We start from the raw sequence: 26450 nt of genomic DNA, 5'->3' as shown, positions 1-26450 counted from the left end.
GCTAGAAACTGGGAGACTCTGATTCTAGTCCTGGTTTAGGCATCAAGCCAGCTGGGTGACCGTGGGCCAATCATGATCTCTCAGCCCTAAGAAGGAACAATGGCAAATTAACTTCCAAAATCTTGTCAAGAAAACTGTAGGACTTGTCCAAGCAATCATCAAGAGTCTCTATACTGACTCAAAAGCACCAAAAGAAAAAAAGAAAAGAAAAAAATATTTAAAAAGCAGATAAACAGATATATCCAGTATTGTGGCTCACAAGTAAGATTTCAGTCAGGTTCAGCAAAAAAGAGCACATCAATTCTATTTTCCAATTCAATATATTTCCTAAAGACTCTAGCAGAAAAACCACATACATATTCACTTGCTACAGTATTTTAAAATAGTTGCTAATTAATTATTTTAGAGAAAATTGTTTTAATCTGTCTCTGAAGCTTTGTACAAAACCAATTTCCATCTTTAACTCTGCAGCCTGGCTTGTCAGCTATGACAGTGCTATATCTGTTGTGACTGTGAATTTAACCTTTTAATTTCTGGAACATAAGAGACTAAAAAAGCAGCAAATGCTATCTTTATTTGTTTTTGTTATTTTAGTTTTGCATGATTGTTTTATATTTTTACTGGATTTGTACTTTGCTCATATGACTAGTAATGGAATCATCTAGAGAAGCAATAAACAAAAATGACAGGTGAATTTAGTGAGTTAAATCCAAATTTCTACATACTATATTTAAAACAGACTTGTGATCAAGACACTTTGACTACTGTTTGGGCCAGACGTTCATTTTATCATAAAGTATACTCATTTTATTTATTTATATCCTGGAGAAAATCCATCTATATAGTTAAGAGTTGATACAGACTTAATATATCCTCTTCATCAACATCATCATCACATCATGTCGAGACTCTAGAAAGGGTACAGAGAAGAGCAACAAAGATGATTAGGGGGCTGGAGGCCAAAACATATAGGGAATGGTTGCTGGAATTAGGTATGTGTAGTTTAACGAAGAGAAGGATGAGGGGTGACATGATAGCAGTGATCCAATATCTCAGGGGCTGCCACAAAGAAGAGGGAGTCAAGCTATTCTCCAAAGCACCTGAAAGCAGGACAAGAAGCAACGGATGGAAACTAAAGGAGAGAAGCAACTTAGAACTAAGGAGAAACTTCCTGACAGTTAGAACAATTAACCAGTGGAACAACCTGCCTCCAGAGGTGGTGAATGCTCCAACACTGGAGGTTTTTAAGAAGACACTGGACAGCCACTTGCCTGAAATGGTATAAGGTTTCCTGCCTGAGCAGGGGGTTGGACTAGATGACCTCCAAGATCCCTTCCAACTTATTATTATTATTACTTATTTTTTCTTAATTTTCTCCTCCATGATTATATGACTGAATGAATGCAAATATTGGCCAAAGATCTGGAATTTCCAGACACCAGACAAAAGAGGTTTGAATTTTTTGGAATTCAAAAAATTAAAATAGCCCTTTCACTCCTGATAAATGCAGCCCCAAACATTATTACCCTATAATAAAAAATGAAAATTATTTAATTTCTCACTTGATAGCTGTGCTAAGTGATCGATATCCTTCTTTCTCGTTCTAAACGCGCAAAACTATTTTATTCTACTTTCAAAATACCACTTTTTCATCTGAGTAGACCAGGCTTCTACGTAGCAGTGCTAAGAAACTACGAGTTCCATCTTGCAATTCTTCAGTTTTTATCGCGACATTCTCTCGGTTTTCCCGCTCTCCACCTTGTAGTTGAATTCTCACCTCTGCAAATGCGTACCGGACGCTATTTAGTTTTCGAATTATATATTTTGCCTCGCAGATGTGTTAGGAGAGGGGCGTGAACGTTTTGCTGAAAACAAAGGGACCGAGGAAACGTGGTGGTCGGATTGTTCTCTTCCTGTTTACTCTGCATGGCTGGCTCAGGAATTCTGGGAGTTGAAGTCCACGAGTCATAAAAGAGCCAAGGTTGCCTACCCCTGCCTGGGGGAAGTCTCAGGGAATAAGTGAGTTTGTGCTAAATAACCGAGCGTAGGTTGTGGAATTCTGTAGAAAATAGTTTGGAAAACTAGCGCAAAGAGGAAGAAACAATGCTTGAGGTGAAGAAAGAAGCCTTTGGTGAATTGCCTCTTGGCGGCGGAACCGTGGAAAAATTCCTGCTCAGATCCGACACAGTCGAAGTGGAAATAATAACCTTAGGCTGCATAATCACCTCTTTGAAGACTAAAGACAGAAACGGAAAGTTTTCAGACGTTGTTCTAGGCTTTGATCATTTGGAAGGTGGGTTTGGTTGAGTTTTATAAGATTATTACAAGGGGGAATTCTAATTTGCTTTCAGTTACATCATTAATATGATTTTTTGAGATTCCCCTAAACCAGGGGTAGGCAACCTCGGCTCTTTTATGACTCATGGACTTCAACTCCCAGAATTCCTGAGCCAGCTGGCTCAGGAATTCTGGGAGTTGAAGTCCATGAGTCATAAAAGAGCCGAGGCTGCCTATCCCTGCCCTAAACCAGGGGTCTTCAAACTTGGCCCTTTTATGACTCATGGACTTCAGCTCCCAGAATTCCTCAGCCAGCGTGCTGAGCTGGCTGAGGAATTCTGGGAGTTGAAGTTCATGAGTCATAAAAGAGCCAAGTTTGAAGACCCCTGTCCTAAACCAAGGAGGAGGTCTGGCACACAAATTTTAGCAATTTCTGTACTATTAGTGACCTGACACCTGATCTCCAAGAGAAAGGCCCACCTACGGTATCTGTAGAGGCAGAGATAGAATTTGCAGTCTTGGGTTACTAGATAGATCATATTGCAGTAGATGCAATAAACTTTATGATGGGGAAGGGAATTCATAAAATGGAGTCAAGTGAGCCTGATCACTAGACAGGAATCAAAGTTGAAAGAGGAATGAAATAAAACAGGGAATCCTGGTCTTTTCAGTTACATTTCAGTTACATTTCATTCCCATTGCATTTAAATCATTGAAGGTTTTTCACAGGTACCTGCCTAATTGAGTTTGTTTTCACTTATGGAAGGAACCCAGCCCCCAAACTGTTCTGTTCTTACATTAGAGATGAATGATTCAAGCACTAAAGTTCTTGTTTTGAAATGTTTGACTTCACTAGGAACAAATTGCTGTGGTTTTTTTGTGCTTAGTTTCATAAGCATGTAGTAACATAACAAGAGTAGGATGCTTCCCCTTATATAGCTACCTCTTCTCTATTAATCTTCTCTATTAAGCCACATTCAGATAACTGGCTAAGTCTTAATAGTAAATTAGCAGAAGTGTATCACTGCTGGTTGCTTTTTCAAAAGGCAACTGGACCTTCTTTGTTTTTTCTTGAAGACATATTGCTTCTTATTCAAGAAGCTTCTTCAGTTCCTTTTGAAAAAGCACCTTGGGGACCACCATGACTTGGATGATTGAGAATCTCCGTAGACATTTAGACATTTAGACATTTAGACACAGGGACACATTTTCCCCTGAGGCCATGTTTCTGCTCAGCATCTAATTCTCACAGTGCTATCTAGTGTCTGTGTGTGGCTGTAGCATTATTATTTATCATTTTTATTATCCTTCTTACTCCCCCTTATTGATATTATTATTATGGTTATCATTATTCTATTCCTTTGCATATACACTGAGAGCTTCTGCACCGAAGACAAATTCCTAGTGCAGAGGTCACCAAACGTTTTGGGTTAGTGGACCAGTGGGAAAGGGAGGGGCAGACACCTTTATGCACACATGTGCACACCCCCAAAGATAGCTGTGCATGCATACGCGTGAACGGGGCCATGAACACGCACGGTCTGTAAATGAGGATGCTAGGGCCATCTGAGGCGAGCGCCAGCATGAAGGTCACACTGAGGCTAGCGCCGAGGCTAGTGCAGGCGTGAGGGTCGTGCCGAGGCTAGTGCAGGCGTGAGGGTCGTGCCGAGGCTAGTGCAGGCGTGAGGGTCGTGCCGAGGCTAGCGCAGGTACATGGGTTGTGCCAAGGCTAGCACCGGTGCGAGGATCACGTTAAGGCTAGCACCGGCACGAGAATCATGCCAAGGGTCGTACTGAGGCTAGTGCAGGAGCAAGGGTCGCACCGAGGCTAGTGCAGGTGCGAGGGTCACGCCAAAGGTCATGCCAAGGCTAGCGCCAGCGTGAGGAGGAATAGGCACACACGCATGCACTGGCCAGCCATGTGTGCAGCCCAGTAGCCAACGGGCCATGGCTCGGTAGTAGGCCGCAGCCCATAGGTTGGGGACCTCTGTCCTAGTTTATCTAATCACACTTGGCCAAATAAAGTATTCAATTCAATATGTGATTTTAGGAAATAGATATGTGAAACCAAAGCCAGCCACTAGTTTTACATTTTGGTTTCTGCAAGCTTACAATGGCAGCTGCCCCAATTTCAAAGAGTAGTGACAGGTAAACCTCGAAGTTTGGTTGAAGTCCCATCTGCAACAGGTGGTAAAACCACAACATATATTATCACATTAATTTACTACCAAGACTTGAAGTATATGGGGTGAACAATCTGCATAAGAACTAAGTTCTTCTGAGTCAACAAATTCCCTATGGATGAAAAGTTCAGTTCACAAATTGGTACAGCCCAGCTCTTTTAATTAACTAAACTTTTTACAGGAAGGTAAGAATGCTTCCCTGATATCTTTAGCAGATAGAATACTGTTTCCCTTTGCATTCTAATTATCCTTCTAAGCTTGGAAAGAGAGAAGGAAGTCAATTCAAAGGTTGCAGGAATATGACTGTCTTCTCCAAACCACTTATCTCCATTTGTTTTGAGCTACAACCCCCATTGATCCCATCCACCACAGTCAATCACATTCACATTGTTTGGGTATCACGGAAATGATAGCCCAATACACTTGGACAGCTGTAGTAATTCTGCCGACCCTGGAAGTATGTTCCCATATTGCATGTTAGAGATGGGAATATTTCAGAGCCTAGTAAAGGTTGAAACATATATTGGGGCTAACTGCTGTTGGGGGCTTTAGTGACTAAGTCCATAAGAAACTAAATACGAAGGCAATTTTTTTTGTGGAGCATAAGGAGTGAAACATTTATGATAATAAGTTTCATTAATCATATCTGATGGAAGTAATCCATAAAACCATATGCCAGAATCATGTAGTTAGCCTTTAAGACTCAATTAGATTGTTTTTCTTGAACCAGATTAACATACGTAGCTATACCACTACTGTAGATACAGAATTGTATTTTGATAATCTTTCTTTTGCAATGACTGTTTGGTAGCAACTGTGGTTTTCCATTTCAAGACAGGCAGTTTCATTCTTTCACAATGATTAACAAATATACTTTTGTTCCCTATAATGTAAAAAGAAGAAATTTCACTGTTTTTTGCAATCCAAAGTAAGTTTAATGCAGAAAAAGTGCTCATTACTGTTATTAAAATTATCCTAACATTATTTATAATTAGTACATAAAAGAACATTTTCAAAGAGAAGATTTCAAATGCTTAAAGATAATGTTAACCTTTGTAGAGAGCATTTATCTATTTTTATCGTGTTTAGTTTAGTTTTGATATGGTTTCATAAAATTTATCTTATCACAAAAATGGTATTATTATTAAAATTGATATCTCTCCTGATTCTCAGCAAATCTGGGTTGAGGCCAGGTAATATTACAGAGATGGTGATAGATGGTATTTTTTAATCAATAGAACCCAAAGTGTGCCAACCCTGCTAGATTAAAATGGCTGTAGAGACACTATGGGAGATGGGATAGCCCCTCAAGTAACCAGAGAAACCTATATGTGGGCAAGAAGCAACAGTGAGAACTGGACACGGAACCACTGATTGGTTCAAAATTGGGAAAGGAGTCCGGCAAGGCTGTATACTGTCACCCTGCCTATTTAACTTATATGAAGAGCACATCATGAGAAAGGCAGGGCTTGATGAATCAAAAGTTGGAATTAAGATTGCCGGACGAAATATCAACAACCTAAGATATGCAGATGATACCACTCTAATGGCAGAAAGTGAAGAACAACTAAAGAGCCTCTTGTTGCGGGTGAAGAAGGAGAGTGCAAAACTTGGGTTGAAACTTAACATTAAGAAAACCAAGATCATAGCATCCGGCCCTCTCAATTCCTGGCAAATAGATGGGGAAGAAATGGAGGTAGTGACAGATTTTATTTTCCCGGGCTCCAAGATCATTTCTGACAGTGAAGCATTAAAATTAATTCCCTACCTATCCTCAATTTTCCTGGGCTCCAAGATCACCGCAGATGGGGACTGCAGCCAAGAAATTAAAAGATGCTTGCTCCTCGGGAGGAAAGCCTTGGCAAATCTAGACAGCACACTAAAAAGCAGAGATATCACCCTGTCAACAAAAGTGCATATAGTCAAGGCTATGGTCTTCCCAGTTGCAATGTATGGCAGTGAAAGTTGGACCATAAAAAAGGCTGAGCGCCAAAGAATTGAGGCCTTTGAACTGTGGTGCTGGAGAAGACTCCTGCGAGTCCCTTGGACTGCAAGGCGATCAAACCAGTCAGTCCTAGAGGAGATCAACCCTGACTGCTCTTTAGAAGGCCAGATCCTGAAGCTAAAACTGAAATACTTTGGCCACCTAATGAGAAGGAAGGACTCACTGGAGAGGAGCCTAATGCTGGGAAAGGTTGAGGGCAATAGAAGAAGGGGACGACAGAGAAAGTGGTGGCTGGATGGAGTCACTAAAGCAGTAGGTGTGAGCTTAAATGGACTCCAGAAGATGGTAGAGGACAGGAAGGCCTGGAGGAATGTTGTCCATAGGGTTGCGATGGGTCGGACACGACTTCACAGCTAACAACAACAACAGTTCATGAAGCAGAGGTGTTACATGGGCATACCTAGGCATGTCCTTCACTCCCACACTGCTACATTCCAAACACACACACAGCCTCCTCCAGGCATTGGTACAAAACCTGGAGTTTACTTGGCCAACTGAGGTTGTAATATGTAATTGGGCATCATCAATAGACATGATAGCAAACCCCAAAACAGCAAATGACCTCATCTAGTGGTTTCATGAATCTTTTGAAAAGGTGAGATGAGAGAATACAAACTTGTAGTAGGGCCTATGGAGCAATCTCTCCCCTTCCACCAACACCACTGGAACTAGCCCTACAGAAAGGAAGAGAATCAACTAAAAAAAACCTCTTCAAAACAAACTTGTACAAATGAAAATAAGTACTTTTTGAATAATTTATTTTTTTCTTATCATTTCTTTGATTCAAAACATGCACTTCTGTGCTTGCCCTATATTTTTTTTTTTACAGAGAGGTGCTAAATTATGCTAGAAAAGAGTGACTGGCCCAAGTATGTGGATCTGAACTCAGTACTAAAGTACACTACATAACCAGACAGCAGGTTTCTCAACCTTGGCACCCATAAGCTGGGTGGAATTCAATTCCCTGAATACCCCAGCCAGAATACTGGCTGAAGAATTCTGGGAATTGAAGTCCACATAGCTTAAAATGCCAGGGTTGAAAAACACTGCTACAGAGAATACAATCCAATAGATATTAACTTCAGTGTAGAAGTTCTGTGCACACAGCTCTTTGCAGACATGACATTGCCACCTCCATTGAAATAAACAGAGAAATCTTAAGGAGCCCCTTCTTTCATAAGATATTGTTCAGTTAAGATTTATTGGGTGATATACATAGGAAAGAGTGCTCTCAGTGGGCATTTAAATCTGACTAGTTTTACACTAAATTCTAAAATGTATATTATATTATCCTGCTGCTCTCTTTTATTCTCTTTCTTAGGATACATCTGTAAGCACCCCTATTTTGGAGCTACCATTGGACGGGTGGCTAACAGAATTGCCAAAGGGAAATTTACAGTGGAAGGACATGAATATCAGCTGGCCCTCAATGACGGATCCAACAGTTTGCATGGAGGAGTCAAAGGGTTTGACAAGGTAGATCTGCTAGTGAACAGTTAATGATAAATTAGTCAGATAGTTTATTCTGCTTTTTTCTTATGGAATAATCAAGCTGGATATTACTTTGCTAGGTAATGGTGCCAGACTTTCAATATATAATGGTGCCAGATACCAGTGTATACAGGCAACTCTAGCAATGCAAGTTCCTACAAATCTTAGGCATGCAGTCTAAACCCTTCCATGTCTAGTAAGGAAGTCTATGATGGCTAGTGGGTTAAAGATCTGAGCAAACGTAACTTCTCTCCCCTTATATTTGAATAGCAAGGGGGCTTTTGTTCTTAGAATCTTGCCAAGAGCAGAAGCTATTTGTGGGGTGAAATTTGTGTGCGTGGGGGGAATCCCAGTATCCCCGTTTACTCTTATTCTACTCTGCAATTCTTCAGCTAGTTGCTTATGCCTGCACTTTTATTCCATAGTTCTTATGTTTATTGAGAAGTCCTTGATAAAGGACTTTATGAAAGGCTTGTTTATTTCATTTATTTATCTATCACATTTCATTTCAATTCAATTAGAACAGAGTTGGAAGGGATCTTGGAGGTCTTCTAGAATCTAGTCCAGGGCTTTTCAACCAGTGGTACGGGTACCACCTGTGGTACATTGGCACCTGGCAGGTGGTATGCGACCATCCTAGAAAAGTGGTAGCAGGGGAGGGGAAGGAGCTGAACCGGTGGCAGCACCGCACAAGGCTGAGCAAGAGATGGCTGGAGCTGCAGGGCTGTCAGGGCTCAGCAGAAGTACCAGGATCAGCGCTAGGCTCCAGCTGGAGCTTGGTGCTGATCCTGGTGCTTCTGCTGAGCCCAGAAGAAGCGCCGATCAGCTGGAATGTTGCAGCATCTCCAACCACCCAGCAGACAGGGGGAATAAAAACCAAGCACCCCCCCACCCCACTCCCGCTGCCAATCCTCAACAGAAATGCTCACAACAATGAAAACCTCGGACAGGAAAAAGAGCGCCGCCGGGAGGGCAGGCAAGAGTCTTGCTCGGGGGGGCACTTTTTTCAGTGCCATTGTAACTTCGAACAGTCATTAAGCAAACTGTTGTAAGTCGAGGACTACCTGTACTTTATCGCTTTTTTCCTTTTTTTTTTGGTCATCAAGTTTTTGACACCTTGCTAGGTGACTGGTGGTACTCGGATGTTGCCATATCCTAAAAGTGGTACAGTGGGTGAAAAGGTTGAAAAGCCCTGCCCTAGATCATCCTTTTAAAAAGATGGAGTTATTTTAGATGCTTTTCAGTTTCAATTGCAGTGTCCAAATATATAGAACAGGTTGACTACTTAGGAGATCCATAGTCTCAGCTTTAAGCACCTTAATAATCCTTGGATGGATGACATCATGGCCTGGTGAGTTGTTGATATTCAATTTGTTTAGTAAGACCTACCACTTCTGTCCCTTTGTATTTTTTTTGCCAGAGTTTATACTCATTTTTGTTTTCTTCATTAGGACTGGTCTTTCATTTCCTAAAGTGAAAGACCACTTCTAATGAAAAGTAACTAAAGCTGTGGGGCCCAAGAAAAAATGAATCTTAAATAATTTTTTCTTGGGCTTCATAGCTTTCTTCATAGTGCTAATCAACCACACAGTCTCATTTGGGGGCCATTTTCCTAAATTTATGAATATATTATGCTTGGTCTTTGGGTTTCCTTTTCAACAGCCTTCTCTTGCCATGGGGGGTGAGTTGTTACCCCCCGTAGATAGGACGCACAACTTGGGGGTCCTCCTAGACTCACAGCTTTCTTTAGAAGATCATATTGGAGCTGTGACTAGGGGGGCCTTTGCCCAGGTCCGCCTGGTGCGCCAGTTGTGGCCCTATCTGGACCGGGATGCCTTGCGTACAGTCACTCATGCGCTCGTGACCTCTCGTCTGGACTACTGTAATGCTCTCTACATGGGGCTGCCCTTGAAGACCACTCGGAGGCTTCAACTGGTGCAGAATGCAGCCGCGCGAGTTGTGTTGGGAGTCTCCCGATACTTCCATGTTACACCTTTGCTCCGCGAGCTGCATTGGCTGCCGGTTGCCCTCCAGGTGAGATTCAAGGTGTTGGTAATGACTTACAAAGCCCTACATGGCATGGGTCCGGATTACCTACGGCAACACTTGTGGCCGGCGTCAACTTCCCTCCATTTAGTGCGCTCCCACAGAGAGGGCCTCAGGGTGCCTCCGATCAAAGAATGTCGATTGGTGGCCCCTAGGGGGAAGGCATTCTCTGTGGGCGCGCCAGACCTGATGGCCCCCGACCTTCGCTCCTTCCGGCGGGATCTAAAAACATATTTATTTGAGCAATCCGGCCTGGTTTGATGGGTTAGGGGTTGGGGTTTTAACATGGTTTTTTAATTACTGTATATATCGGGCATAATATTTAATTGTTTTTTAACTTTTGTACTTAGTTTTTAATATTTATTGCCCTGTACACCGCCCTGAGTCCTTCGGGAGAAGGGCGGTATAAAAATTTAATAAATATAAATATAAATATATAAAGTTTAAAGTCAAATAAGATTGTGTATGATGTGTTCTTTAGATTATTGCTTCTCTGAAGGTGAAATTTATTTCATTATGGTCACTATTCCCAATATGTTTGAGTACATATATTTCTCTTACCAAATCTTGAGCACTACTTAAGAGTAGGTCTAGTATTGCCTCCCTCCCTTATTGGTTGCATGACCAACTGCTCCAGCACATATATTTTTTTCTATATATTCTAATCACAGTATGCTTTATATCTGGTAATATAAGGAGGCCACTATTGTTTCATATTAAAAACAACTGTTAATTAAAATACATGAAATTATCTTTTATAATTTTGTATGTTTAAAGGATATTAATTTCTCAATATGTTGTTAAACCTCTTTATGTTCTACCTTGCTTTAAAAGTTTATGCTTAGAAAATTGCCCTCTTCACCAAATGGATTTGTCCATTGGCTCAGAAGCTTCCCTCTGATAGAGAAGACTTCATCTATTAAAGGCTATTTCATTGTCTGAGAGTAGAAAACAGTTGAGTATAAATCTCAAGACCTACATTTAGAATAAGTAGAATAAGTAGATCTTCACACAGATGTCTATACAAATACCACAGCTTTTCCCAAAGCTATGTCTTCAGTTATGTTAGACTATAGTTTCTTGCTGACTAGAAATTCTAGAAGTCTGAACACATTTGAGCAGTATTTGAAGGTTGGTCCAGTTGATTGATTTATTCTTTAAGCTCATCAAATTGTATTTTAGGTTATCTGGTTCCCTGAAATCCTGCCAGATGGTGTCCGCTTTTTCAGAATAAGTCCAGATGGTGAAGAGGGATATCCTGGTGAGCTGAAAGTGTGGATATCATATACACTCAAGGATGGGGAGTTAACAATTAATTACAGGGCTCAAACTAGTAAGACTACACCAGTCAATCTAACAAACCACACTTACTTCAATCTTGGAGGTCAGGTAAGTAAGTTTCATAACCATTGCTAATGTGGCAAGAATATTTAACAAAAAAGACAGATCCCACATTTCTTTTAAGTACTGAAGCCCTTGTCTACGTGGAGTTATTTTTCATGTCTCTGCTAAAATCTACTACAGTAATCAAGGAAATTGTAGCATCTATTGATCATAAAGCCTAAACCCTAAATTGGACAAAATCCAATGTTTACGTTTTGGAACCTTTTGAATTTGGCTCTGAAGCAAATTGGAAAGCTATACATTTAAAGATCACCATGTCTACAAAAATATATTCAAAACTCTCCCGACATATTCCTATTAAGATGAAAAAAGATGAAATTACCAATGCTAATTTGTTGAAATGACATAAATATCAATTACATTATTTTTGTAATACAGATGGTCCCCAATTGTGGCTGTTCAGCAACCACTTGAAGTTATTCTGGTGTTGAAGGGAGGGACTTATGGCCGCTCCCCCAAGTTTGATAACACTTTCTTATAGGCGGTTTTGGGTAATGAAAGAAAAAGTTTGGGAAGCACCGTTATAAGGAGTGAAGAGTTACTAATCTGTCTATACTTCAATGATGAAGGTTGGAAGTAACATATTTATGTTTCTTTATTTTATTCTTTTTCCCTTTTTTCTGTTCAAGTTTAGTTTGTATCAGATTTTACCCATTGTAACAAACTTCATAATAAAAATATATATTTAAAAATGAGATCTGTGTCAGAAAAAAAATCAACATATTATTATCTTTTTGTGTCTAGTATTATGGTATTTTTTTGTTTTCATAACTCAGGGCTCATCCAACATCTATGACCATGAATTTACCATAGAGGCAGATTGTTACTTGCCACTGGATGAAACTCTGATTCCAACAGGTTGGTTAATCTGAGTATCTTTGAAGATGAAGCTGCATTCTAAGGAGAAAAAAAAAACTGGGTTTGTTATCAATTTAAGATCCTGTTTTCAAATTACCATTTAACAGGTTATATATCCCAAACTGGAATTATAGGGGAATTGTTGAGATAATGACTATCAACCTTATTGTAACATTACAGAAATTAGAACGCATAGCCCGAGCCCATGCTTTGTAATTTACATCCAGATGTGGGTTTTATATATATGTGTGTGTGTGTGTGTGTGTGTGTGTGTGTATGTGTGTGTGTATACATATACATATATATATACATATACATATATATGTGTGTGTATACATATACATACACACACACACACACACACACACACACACACACACACAAATATATATATGGTAAAGGTTCCCCCGCACATGCGTGCTAGTCGTTTCCAACTCTAGGGGCCGGTGCTCATCTCCATTTCAAAGCCGAAGAGCCAGCGCTTGTCCGAGGACATCTCCATGGTCATGTGGCCGGCATGACTAGACGCCAAAGGCGCACGGAACGCTGTTACCTTCCCACCGTAGTGGTCCCTATTTTTCTACTTGCATTTTTTTACGTGCTTTCGAACTGCTAGGTTGGCAGAAGCTGGGACGAGTAACAGGTGCTCACTCTATTACGCAGCACTCGGGATTCGGCCCGCCAAACTGCCGACCTTCTGATCGACAAGTACATCAGTATATCAGTACAGATTATGGTACATCTATTCCGGTGAATATGATTTGCAGTGGATCTCTGGGATCACAGACCTATTTAAAATCTTTTAGTGGGAAATGATGGCATTACTGGTTTTTGATTTGTATACCACTCGTGCTAATTTTCCAGAAGCACATCTAGCAGCAAAGGCTTTTTTAAGAGAAAGAAATAGAAGGAATGGTAACCTTTTCTCATAACTGACATGACAAATGCACACAGGTCCCGAAAACGTAGAAGCTTTTGTCTGCCAGCAATTCCTTATTTTTTCTAGGCTGGCTATTATTATTATTTTAAGAATTGTGACAGATCAGGAGGGTAGGACACTTTGTACCAAGTTTTTTTTTAACCTTATCAGTCAGCTAGAAGAAAAACTAATTGGCTCAAAGTATTTCCTGCCTGTTCTCAGTGATGTTTATTTATATGCTACCTTCATTACTTTTATAAATAACTCAAGGTGGTGATCATACACAATACTACTCCCTTATCCTGTTTTCTCCAGAACAACCCTGTGACAGAGAGTGACTGGCCCAAAGTAACCAACTGACTTTTATGTCTAAGGCAGATTAGAATTCACAGTCTCCTGGTTTCTAGCCTAATGCCTTAACCACTAGACCAGGGGTAGGCAACCTTGGCTCTTTTATGACTCGTGGACTTCAACTCCCAGAATTCCTGAGCCAGCAGCTGGCTCAGGAATTCTGGGAGTTGAAGTCCACGAGTCATAAAAGAGCCAAGGTTGCCTAACCCTGCACTAGACCAAACTGGCTTTCTGAGGCTGGCAGAAATAAAAAGCACTCAAGACTGACTTTAGACTATTTGGGGAGAGGTTTGGGGATTAGAGCTGGAATGAATGATAATTGTGTGATGTGGAAGCACTTGATGAAAATACTTTTAAGGAAGATAGTGTTTTTTAAAATTACAGTGCATATTGTATTTAGTGCAGAGATTATTATCTTAACAACAGCCACTGTGAAAAGCCAATAGTCACTGTATTTTTTATGTTTCATGTCCTTTATGTTTTTATAATCATATGTCTGGTTTTAATGTTTGTTTTTAACTTTTTATGTAAGCCACCCAGAGTTACCCTATGGTAAGATGGGTGGCCAATAAATTTTATTAATAAACAACCAACCAAATCAAACAGCTGAATATTTCATGCTACATCAGTTCCTGTATATCTTCACTCATGTTTTGACTTGTTTTCCTCTCGCTAATCAGGAAAGATCATACCAGTGCAGGATACTCCATTTGACCTGCGAAAGCCTAAAGAACTTGGAAGTCATTTGCAGAAGTTTCAGCTGAATGGATTTGATCACAACTTTTGTTTGGTCCAGAGAAAAGAACATTTCTGTGCCAGGTAAACATTTGGTTTAATTCATTTATTCTCTATATGTGATGGTTGTAAAAGTTTCACTCTAACTTTGCTTTATGCTTTTCTTTTTTGATTGATTCAATCAAAATGATTAATATTCTGTTTTTCATAAAAATATGCCACTAAATTCCAATTTAAATTTGTTAAAATTATAGTCCCCACCTCCAAAGGAAAAAAAAGACAATGGTGATATAGCAAAATAGTCAAAAGGATAAATTTTACTGTCTATGTAGAAAGGTTATCAGAGAAGTTAGAAGAAAAAAATGGTATCTGATGGAATACAGTTTTGGAATAGAATCTGTAACAAAAGGTATTTTCATATTTTAAATGCCATGGAGGCTCATCAAAGATGTTCTTTGAGGTTTATTGAGATCTACACTTTTCTTTGGAATTTATTGTTAAGGTAAATGTAAGAAAGGGATGCTTTATTTAAACTACCATTGGAAATCATTTTCCACATTTTTATATTTTACTATTTTTATCTGTCTTTCATCCTTCATAAGAATATAGCAGCACAGAAAACCAGGTGTTAAAATATGAAGGCCTGAGCTTGAGTATGAGATTATTCTGGTGCACATTGAAATTATTATCAGTGTGTTATCTCTGTCATGTTACAACATAATTTGTTTCTGTTGGTTGAACAGAGAATGCTGTAAATGTACTACAAGCACAAGCAATAGATCACAGTCAAACTAGAGTCTTGGACTTTAAGAGGGCTAATTTCAATAAATGTAGAGCTTGGGAAGGATTCCATGGATGAGAATCCTCAAGGGGAAAACAACTCAAGAAGTTTGGGAAATTTTGAAAAGTGAGATTATAAAAGCCCAGTCTCACACAATACCAACAAAGAAGAAAAATATTTTTTTAATCCCATTTATATCCCGCCCTTCTCCGAAGACTCAGGGCGGCTTACAATTTAAAGCACAAATCAATGTGCTTAGCAATAGCCTTCATTCTATGTATATGCCTGCTTATTAGGGCTTTCGGGCCCCCTCAAGCGGCATTATTACAAAGTCAGCTTATTGCCCCCAACAATCTGGGTCCTCATTTTACCTACCTCGGAAGGATGGAAGGCTGAGTCAACCTTGAGCCTGGTGGGATGTGAACCTGCACTAATTGCAGGCAGCTGGTGTTACTTAAGGAGGCATTAGCCCACTGCTCCACCAATATGAAGAAGAAAAATAACAGCTGTCAAAAGAAACCAGCATGGCTGCATAAAGAACTCTGATAAATTGAAAGACAAATATGACAAGTATAAAAAGTGGAAAGAGGGGCACATAACTAAGGCAGAATATCAGCAAATAGCCTGAGCCTGCAAAGATGAAGTGAGGAAAGCTAAGGTTCAAAATGAACTAAGGCTTGCAACAAAAGTCAAAAATAACAAAAAAAGCTTCTTTCAACATGTAAAAAACAAGAAAAAAGTTAAGGAAATGATTGGGCCATTACTGGGAGAAAGTGGCAAGAATGTGACAAGCAACAGGGAGAAAGCAGAACTACTCAACTTGTTTTTTGCATCCCTATTTACAAAAAGGAAAAAACAGTCCAACCTATCAAAAACAGTACCGTAAAAAACAAATCAGAAACACAATTTAACATAGGCAAGAAAATGGTAAGTGAGCACCGGTCTACCCTAGACAAGTTCAAATCACCAGGACCAGATGGATTACAACCCAAAGTTCTGAAGGAAATGGCAGATGTGATCTCAGAACCACTGAACTATATATTTCAAAGATCCTGGAGCACTGGGGAACTACCAGAGGACTGGAAAAGAGGTACTAGTAATGGTGTTCAAAGCCCTACATGGCAGGGGTCCGGAGTACCTTAGGGAACACCTGCTGCCAGCATCGACTTCCCTCCGCCCTGTGCGTTCCCACAGAGAGGGCCTCCTCAGGGTGCCACCGGTCAGAGAATGTCGACTGGTGGCCCCCAGGGGGAGATCCTTCTCTGTGGGCGCCCCGGAGCTATGGAATCAGCTACCGGTTGAGCTCCGGACGGCGCCCAATCTTCGCTCCTTTCGCCGCGAGCTAAAAACATACTTTTTTGAACAAGCCGGCCTGGCCTGATGAGGGGACTGGGGGGGTTGTTATTGTCATTTTATTGGGGTTTTAAGATGTATTTTTAGTATATGGGCATGTATTTAATCTTTTTTTAACTTTTGTAATCTTGTATTTTTATTCTTGCCCTGTTCACCGCCCTGAGTCCTTCAGGAGAAGGGCGGTATAGAAATATTATTAAATTAAATTAAAAAATGTAGTTCCCATCTTCAAAAGAGGGGAAAAAATGGAAAGTATAGACCTACTAGCCTGACCTCAATACCTGGGAAGATTCTGGAAAAGCTAAGCAACAAATCAGTGAACACTTAAGAGGCAAACAAAGTCATTACCAAAAGCCAACATGGATTTGTCAAAAACGGATCATGCCAGACAAATCTTATTGCATTCTTTGACCAGGTGACAAAAATAGTGGACCAGAGGAATGCTGTGGATATAATTTACTTGGACTTCAGTAAGGCATTAGATAAAGTAGACTACAACTTACTACTTGATAAGATAGAAAAATATGAATTAGACAGCATCACCACCAGATGGATTCGTAGCTGGCTGACCAGCCGTACTCAGCTTGTGGTCCTCAATGGAACTGCATCTACATGGAGGGAAGTGTGTAGTGGGGTGCCCAGTGCTCTGTTCTGGGCCCAGTGCTCTTCAACATCTTCACCAACGATTTGGATGAGGGGATAGATGGGGAACTCATCAAATTTGCAGATGACACCAAACTGGCAGGAATAGCCAAAACTCCAAAAGATAGGCTTAAGATACAGAAGGATCTTGACAGACTTGAACATTGGGTGCTATCTAACAAAATGAAATTCAGTGGTGAAAAAAGTAAGGTTGTACATTTAGGCAAGAAAAACAATATGCACAGGTATAGTAGGTGGTACCTTGCTCAATAGTAGCAACTGTGAGAGGGATCTTGGAGTCCTAGTGGACAATCACTATGAGCCAGCAGTGTGTTGCAGCTGCCAAAAAAGCCAACACAATGCTAGGCTGCATTAACAGAGGGATAGAATCAAGATCACATGAAGTCTTAATACCAGTTTACAATTCCTTGGTAAGGCCACACTTGGAATACTGCATCCAGTTTTGGTCACCACGATGTAAAAAAGACGTTGAGACTCTAGAAAGAGTGCAGAGAAGAGCAACAAAGATGGTTAGGGGACTGGAGACTAAAACATATAAGGAACAGCTGCTGGAATTTGGTATGTCTAGTTTAATGAAGAGAAGGATGAGGGATGACATGATAGCAGTGTTCTAATATCTCAGGGGCTGCCACAAAGGAGAGGGAGTCAAGCTATTCTTCAAAGCACCTGAAGGTAGGAAAAGAAGCAACAGATGGAAACTAACCAAAGAGGGAAGCAATCTAGAACTAAGGAGAAATTTTCTGATAGAACAATTAATCAGTGGAACAACCTTCCTCCAGAAGCAGTGAATGTTCCAACACGGGAAGTTTTTAAGAAGAGACTGGACAGCCATTTGCCTGAAATGGTATAGGGTTTCCTGCTTGAGCAGTGGGTTGGACTAGATCAGGGCTTTTCAACCAGTGATACGGGTACCACCTGTGGTACACTGGCACCTGGCAGGTGGTACGCGACCATCCTAGAAAAGTGGTAGCAGGACAGGGGAATGAGCTGAAGCGTTGGCAGCACCGCACAAGCCTGAGCGAGAGATGGCTGGAGCTGCAGGGCTGTCAGGGGTCAGTGAAGCTCGGCACTGATCCTGGTGCTTCTGAGCCCAGATGAAGCGCCGATCAGCTGGAGTGTTGCAGCATCTCCAGGGTCTTGTGATTTACATTGAGATGCTTAGCAACTGATTCATATTTATGACGGTAACAGTGTCCCAGGGTCTTTTTTTTGGTCATCAAGTTTTTGACACTTTGCTAGGCGAGTGGTGGTACTCGGATGTTGCCATATCCTAAAAGTGGTACAATGGGTGAAAAGGTTGAAAAGTCCTGGACTAGATGACCTCCAAGTGCATTTTTCCTGCTATTGTACAGCAGCCACATCAAACTCAGGAAAAGATGCCATTGCTTTAAGGAGGGTGCCAAGAAGTGCTATCTGAGGCTTTTGTACTTTGAGGCACTTTTTCCCCCTTTATATACAAAACACAGCACAGTTCTACTGAGGAATCTGCTTCATTTCCCTTTACAATGTGCATTTTTTAATCAAGGATTAGAAGGCTAGAAACAGGTATTGTGTGTTTATTTGTGTTTCTACTCACTCTCAAGTGATCTTGGGAGATTTAATACTCATTTGATTCTGTTTGTGTATGAACAGATTGATATCCACTTTATAATGGCCTGTCTATATTATTTAAATAGAACATAAGAATCATAGGTTGGAAGGGTCCTCCTGCTCAAGGCGGGAGCCTTTTTTCATCACAATTAAATGTTTGTTCAGTCTGTTTTTGAAAACCTCCAAGAGGCAAGCTATTCTACTAATTATTTGTTCAGACTGTCAGAAAATTTATTCTAGTATCTCTCTTTAACAAGCTTCCACCCATTAATTCTTGTCTGCCCCCTGGTGTTTTGAAGAATAAGCCAACCCCCTTTTCTCTGTGACAACTTCTGGAGTGAGAGGTCCTTGGTGCTCTGAGTTTGTTTTCTTGCAGAAGTTTCATTACCCTAACTAGGTAACATCAGTGCAGGTTTTCTGCAAGAAAACAAGCTCAAGAGAGCACTAAGGACCCCTCATTTCAACCTTGAGCTACAAATACTGTATTCTCCTTCATTGGTAGCTTCTGAAGTACTGGAAAATAGTCATGTCCCCCCTAATCCTTCTCTTTGATAGGCTAGACCAGTGATGGTGAACTTTTTAGAGACTGAGTGCCCAAACTGCGACCCAAAACCCACTTATGTATCATCGGGTGCCAGGTGCGCGTGGCCCATTGGGTGGGCGTGGCTGTGGTGGTAATGGCAGACCGGGTGGGATTAAAAAGTTCAATCAATTCCAACTTTGCGAGATCTTTTTTTCCCCGTGAGAAGTTGAAATTGATTGAACCATTTTTTTGCACACAGTGGAGGCCTAAAGCAAAAAGGCCTAGGACTGGGGCGACGGCATGCGTGCCCACAGAGAAGGCTCTGCGTGCCACCTGTGGCACGCGTGCCATAGGTTCGCCACCACGGGACTCGACTTACCTAGCTCCCTCAGCCTCCAAGAGATCCTCTATCGTCTTTGTTGCTCTTCTCTACTTTCCAGGGTCTTAGCACCATTTTTGTATTTTGATGACCAGAACTAGACACCCTATTCCAAGTATGGTCTCACCAGTGTGGTGTAAAGTGGTGCTATCAAATCATTTACTTAAAATGACTAGAGATACAATTTGTCTTTTTAAAGAAAATAATTTAATTCTTAAATACTTTATGTTAAAATTATGTGAAATGGTAATGTTTTTGTGCCAACAAATCTAAGGCTGCAATCTTATATCCTCTTGTCTGAAAATGTTCATAGATTACATTTTAGAGGGTGACTTTTATTTAAATCAGCACATCTTTTGCTAAAGCTCAAATGGCATGTATGGGGAAGTGACCTCATTTTGTCCTCCCAAAAACCCTATGAGGTAGGTTAAACCAAGGCAGTTGTTTAACTTTTAAATTTAATAAGTGTAACATTTTATCAAGACAAAGATGGAATTTCTGCAAGTAGGAGTACACAGAAAGTCTAATTTAGTAACCATCTATTGTCTTTTTTCAGAGCTTATCATCCTCCTAGTGGCCGAATGATAGAAGTTTATACAACTCAACCTGGTGTTCAATTTTATACAGGAAATTTCTTGGATGGGACTCTAAAGGGTAAAGAGGGCCATGTGTACCTCAAGCATTCTGGTTTCTGCCTTGAAACACAAAACTGGCCAAATGCCGTGAATCAGGTACATTTTTTTAGATGCTAAAAGACACCACATAATAGTCTTGGACCCCAATATATTGAAGCTTTTGCCATTGGAGTATTACGGGTTGACCTATAGATTAAATGAAATTTCTGTGTTGGAGCTGAAGAGAAATCTTGCATTGTCATGTAATAGAATTATACTTACATGTTGCTCCTTCCCCCAATTTTAAATTGTATTCAAAAAGCAATTCCTCCAGTTTAAATCTAAATACAACCTTCAAAGAATGTGATTTCTCTGTATCTTGCCTAGCTCTTAATGCCAAGAAATTCGGCTACCAGATAGTAAACCAGATACAGTGGGACAAAAAAGTATTTAGTCAGCCACCAATTGTGCAAGTTCTCCCACTTAAAAAGATGAGAGAGGCCTGTAATTTTCATCATAGGTATACCTCAACTATGAGAGACAAAATGGGGGGAAAGAATCCAGGAAATCACATTGTAGGATTTCTAATGAATTAATTCGTACATTCCTCGGTAAAATAAGTATTTGGTCACCTACAAACAAGCAAGATTTCTGGCTCTCACAGACCTGTAACTTCTTCTTTAAGAGGCTCCTCTGTCCTCCACTCGTTACCTGTATGAATGGCACCTGGTTCAACTTGTTATCAGTATAAAAGACACCAGTCCACAGTCACACTCCAAACTCCACTATGGCCAAGACCAAAGAGCTGTCGAAGGACACCAGAAACAAAATTGTAGACCTGCACCATGCTGGGAAGACTGAATTTGCAATAGGCAAGCAGCTTGGTGTGAAGAAATCAACTGTGGGAGCAATTATTAGAAAATGGAAGACATACAAGACCACTGATAATCTCCCTCGTTCTGGGGCTTCACGCAAGATCTCACCCCGTGGGGTCAAAATGATCACAAGAACGGTGAGCAAAAATCCCAGAACCACACGGGGGGACCTAGTGAATGACCTGCAGAGAGCTGGGACCAAAGTAACAAAGGCTACCATCAGTAACACGCTACGCCGCCAGGGACTCAAATCCTGCAATGCCAGATTTGTCCCCCTGCTTAAGCCAGTACATGTCCGGGCCCATCTGAAGTTTGCTAGAGAGCATTTGGATGATCCAGAACAGGATTGGGAGAATGTCATATGGTCAGATGAAACCAAAGTAGAACTTTTTGGTAAAAACTCAACTCGTCGTGTTTGGAGGAGAAAGAATGCAGAGTTGCATCCAAAGAACACCATACCTACTGTGAAGCATGGGGGTGGAAACATCATGCTTTGGGGCTGTTTTTCTGCAAAGGGACCAGGAAGACTGATCTGTGTAAAGGAAAGAATGAATGGGGCCATGTATAGTGAGATTTTGAGTGAAAACATCCTTCCATCAGCAAGGGCATTGAAGATGAAACGTGACTGGGTCTTTCAGCATGACAATGATCCCAAACACACCGCCCGGGCAATGGAGTGGCTTCGTAAGAAGCATTTCAAGGTCCTGGAGTGGCCTAGCCAGTCTCCAGATCTCAACCCCATAGAAAATCTTTGGAGGGAGTTGAAAGTCCATGTTGCCCAGCGACAGCCCCAAAACGTCACTGCTTTAGAGGAGATCTGCATGGAGGAATGGGCCAAAATACCAGCAAGTGTGTGCAAACCTTGTGAAGACTTACAGAAAACGTTTGACCTCTGTCATTGCCAACAAAGGGTATATAACAAAGTATTGAGATGAACTTTTGTTATTGACCAAATATTTATTTTCCACCATAATTTGCAAATTCGTTAGAAATCCTACAATGTGATTTCCTGGATTCTTTCCCCCCATTTTGTCTCTCATAGTTGAGGTATACCTATGATGAAAATTAAAGGCCTCTCTCATCTTTTTAAGTGGGAGAACTTGCACAATTGGTGGCTGACTAAATACTTTTTTGTCCCACTGTAGCCATCAAGCACTTATCTATTAAATGTGTCCATTTTAGCCAATCTTTCCTTACAATTCATTTGTTAGAATGTAAAAAAGTAGGTTTTGAAAAAATTACAAATATTCCAATCATTTAGGAAATGTTTTCCATTCCAGACAAGAATATAAATATTGGAAAAACCTCTGAACACGGATCAGAGTATTTTGAAGCTGTTTTTAAATGCAAACAATTGAGTACAAGTATGGTTCTAAAGTGTTTTTTTCTTCTTTATAGTCTAATTTCCCAGACGTCCTGCTGTACCCAGGAGATGAATACAATACCACAACATTTTTCAAGTTCTCTGTATCTTAAATGAAATCTTTCTAAGTTAATCTTTCTGAGTCCTTCGGGAGAAGGGCAGTATACAAATTAAATTAATAATAATAAATTAATAAATAATTATACAAAAACATTTTGATTAAAGCAGATTCTGAATATCCTGATTATAGCACACATTTCATCAAAGAAAACCATTAAAAGATAGTATTTGGTTAAATCCCCTCTTCATAATAGAAAAGTAGTGAAATATAAGTTCACTCAACAAATTGAATGTTATCATGTGTTTACCATCTTTTGACAAAGATATATTACATCTGCTCTAAATACAAAGTCCTATTTTAAAATCATGAAGACATAAGCTGGTCTGTTGGCAGTGTTCTTTGACAATGCAGGTATTACTGTGACATAATAATACGATCATACCGTATTTTCCAGCGTATAAGACGACTTTTTAACCCATGAAAATCATCTCAAAAGTTGGGGGGTCATCTTATACGCCCAGTCGTCTTATACGCCGGAAAATAGTACATAAATCAATCGAGCGCCCCCGTTCTTGCAAAGCAACTTCAAGCCTCCTTAGTCCAGTCCCCCCTCCAACGTGACTCTCCCTTCCCACCCCCAAGAGCCTCTCAGCCCCTTCCCCTCCCCCTTGCAAATGCCAGACCCCGGGAGCTCTTGTGTCTATTCCAAAGGGTGGGTGGAAGGAAAAGCCCCTTTCGGCTCCGGCTTGGCTGCAAGTCAGCGAGCCCGGGAAGGCACGCCCTCCCCTCTCACTGTGGAGGAAGCAGGGCAAGCTGGCGTCTGGCGGGAGCCGGCAAGGTAGTCCTGCGCACGCGTGTGCTCCCCGGCTCCTAAGGAGTCCTCGGGGAGCCATGGCAGGCGCCTCAAGCTCTTCCCTCTTGAGGCAGCATCCCCGAGGACTCCTTAGGAGCCGGGGAGCGATGCTGCCTCAAAAGGGAAGAGTGTCGAACTGGAGCCGGCAGGGATGTCCTGCACACGCGCACACTCCCCGGCTGCTAAGGAGCGCTCCTTAACAGCCGGGGAGCGCGCGCAGGACTGCCCTGCCGGCTCCCGCCAGACGCCAGCCTGCCCTGCTTCCTCCACAGTGAGAGGGGAGGGCGTGCCTTCCTGGGCTCGCTGATTTTCCGGCGTATAAGATGAAAAATCTTGAAAATCATCTCAAAAGTTGGGGGGTCGTCTTATACGCCCAGTCGTCTTATACGCCGGAAAATACGGTATATTTGTGTAGGGCAGTTTCCACTTATTTCAGAAGTTAACATTCCAAACAAGGAATATTACTGTTGAGCACTCAGGATACTTCGAATGGTTAACATTGTATCATAACCTCTTTAATTCAACCATAATTTTCCTGTGACCAAGGTTCCATACAGATGTAACGTGAATATTTATTTATTTATTTTAATTCCATTTATATCCTGCCCTTCTCCAAAGACTCAGGGCGGCTTACAAGCTTAGCAGTAGCCTTCATTCTATGTACTGATGTCAGTTAATGATTGCATATATCCTTACTGAACTGCTAGATTTCATGGTTAAAAAAGGTAAAGGTTTCCCCGTACATGCGTGCTAGTCGTTTCCAACTCTAGGGGCCGGTGCTCATCTCCGTTTCAAAGCCGAAGAGCCAGCGCTTGTCCGAGGATGTCTCTGTGGTCACGTGGCCGGCATGACTAGACGCCAAAGGCGCATGGAACGCTGTTACCTTCCCACTGTAGTGGTCCCTATTTTTCTACTTGCATTTTTACGTGCTTTCGAACTGCTAGGTTGGCAGAAGCTGGGAAGAGTAACAGGCGCTCACTAGATGTGCGTAAATCAGCTCAAAACAGGTCAGTACTATAGTGTGCACAATTTGCCATTTAACAGCTTAGAACTATAGTCGGTTTCCAATCTACTGTGGGATAATTAAGAACAGTAATACTGTAATAGTATATCTGTCTCACCAATTCATTTTTATTTTTCAAGATACATAATGCTCAGGATGTGGCTTAATTTTCTACTTATGAATGGAATACAGTACGTATGGTGAATAGATAACTAGAACTGTGCTGTAACATTACCTAGCATGCTTAAAGGGACTGAAGACTGATTTCTCATTGAAATGAGATTTGCAATAAATGATTCTATTATAAAGCACATCAAATTCAGCCATTAATGTATGATTAGGCCAGACCACTTTTAGGTGATCATTATACCCTACCCCCAGCAATAAGGACTCAGTATAAAGGCTGAGGGGAGAGGATATGCTTCTTAAAAAGACTAAGTATTCAGTCTCAATGCCCATCTTGAAGATTGACTGAAGCCAATCCACCTTTCCCAAATACAGTAAATTGGTGCCACTTTAAATTGAATTTGTTCACTTTTTTGACATATAATACTCTGAGGTTGATTTATCAACAGTGAGAGCCCCCAAGGATTTTGTATCAGAAAGTGTGAGTCAGACCTCTCCCGCTTCAGGTAACTTACAAACCAACTCATTTTTCAAGCTTGAGGTTTACAGAACCCTTTCACATTAAAAAAAATTGATAAGGCAGTCTATATTCTATCACTATATGAACGCAGTACTAAATGGTAGATTAAGTCTGCAATTAATGGCAGTTTTTAGAAAGGAAGCTAAAATAGTCTGGCATGCAATTAATGAAATGAGTTTGTGTCACAGTAGCTATTTGAAGCTTTATTTCAATAAAAAGTTTGTTCTCAACACAAAAAGGTACTTCACCTTTTATAATTTATTTAGCTTATAGGAGTACAATGGCCAATAGGAAGGACTATAAAAAGTGGCAAGGAAATGCAATCAGATAACTGGGGAGACACTGTAGCCATGCTAAGCATTAAATTATACAGCATCCCTTAAAAAGCATTGTTAACTTATTTAATGCCCTTGCAAATTCCTGCCTTTTATTGCGGAATGCCTGAAATCCTAAACATGAATGAAATGTAGCTGAAGCCATGTGTCTCTGTAGAAATACTTGAAGTGTTGACACTAGGGGCATGCAGCATTTTGCTTTTAAACTCCAAAAGGTACTTTGAGACATGTTGCTTCTTAAAGCAGACACAATCTTGGCAGGGAGTATAGGTGTACTAAGATGTTGCAGTGTCATTTGAATTGTTTTTGAATTTCTTCCTAAGATGTTTCCTATAACACTAAGTCTGGTAAGTAATAGAAAATTATTTTTAATAGTTTTGAAGTGGTTTTATTACTCATGTAAGAGGCTGAGTGTGTGGTGCAGTGTGTAAGTTATTGGACTAGGATTTAAGTTTTCCCTTAGCCATAGAAACTGAGTGATTTTTGATCAGTCACTTTCTTATTTCATCTATTTCAGGGGTGTCAAACTGCCAGCCCACGGGCTGGAGCGTCACAGAGAAACCGCGCCCATCCCATTGCCGGCAATGGGAAAAAGTTCCGATATGTCACGCGACGTCACATGACATCGCAAGTTTGACATGTCTGATCTACTTTATAAGGTTAATTTAGGGATAAGAGGCACCAACTTCATATCGAATTTCATGAGAAAAAGGAGATAAATGTGTAATAAACCTTAAGGCTATGTTTTTTCTATAAAAGAGTGGTTGGTTAACTGCTTTAATTTAAAAATTATTTTTAGCAAATTATTTAATAAATAATTTAATAATTTTTAATAATTCCTTGCAATTTTGACAGATAACAAAAATTGTTCTCAGTGAATTCTGTACAAGGGATCTAATACAATTTGTTTTGCAGAGCAGTAATGCTGCTCTTGCCCAAATGATACTTTATCTGACAGAGAAGTACCTAATCGCTTTGTTAAACAATTCCAGACTGGAGCCAAGTGGCCGGCCATCTGAATTTGTCTTGGGCTTATCTTTAAATAGTTAACTGTGCCTGGAATAAGACACAATAGCCTCCTGCAGTATGAATTAACAGATCATATCAATATATTTCTAGTACAAAACCAGACAAGCAGCTTC

The 26450-nt window shown here is 40.6% G+C and overlaps 1 protein-coding gene across 1 annotated transcript; it reads left to right on the top strand.

Moving 5' to 3' along the window:
* The first annotated feature begins 1288 nt into the window (after window positions 1-1288).
* GALM (galactose mutarotase) lies at window positions 1289-22906 on the top strand. Its single transcript, XM_083350695.1, has 8 exons — window positions 1289-2293; window positions 7787-7941; window positions 11185-11391; window positions 12183-12264; window positions 14215-14353; window positions 20115-20289; window positions 22446-22544; window positions 22612-22906. Exons 1-7 carry the CDS (start codon window positions 2104-2106, stop codon window positions 22521-22523), a joined length of 1026 nt encoding a protein of 341 aa, XP_083206821.1. The 5' UTR covers window positions 1289-2103; the 3' UTR covers window positions 22524-22544; window positions 22612-22906.
* Window positions 22907-26450: the final 3544 nt, after the last annotated feature.

The sequence above is a fragment of the Vipera ursinii genome, assembly GCF_947247035.1.
Source record: "Vipera ursinii genome assembly, chromosome: 1".
NCBI classification, from domain to species: Eukaryota; Metazoa; Chordata; class Lepidosauria; order Squamata; family Viperidae; genus Vipera; species Vipera ursinii.
This window is presented reverse-complemented; position numbering and strand designations above follow the sequence as displayed.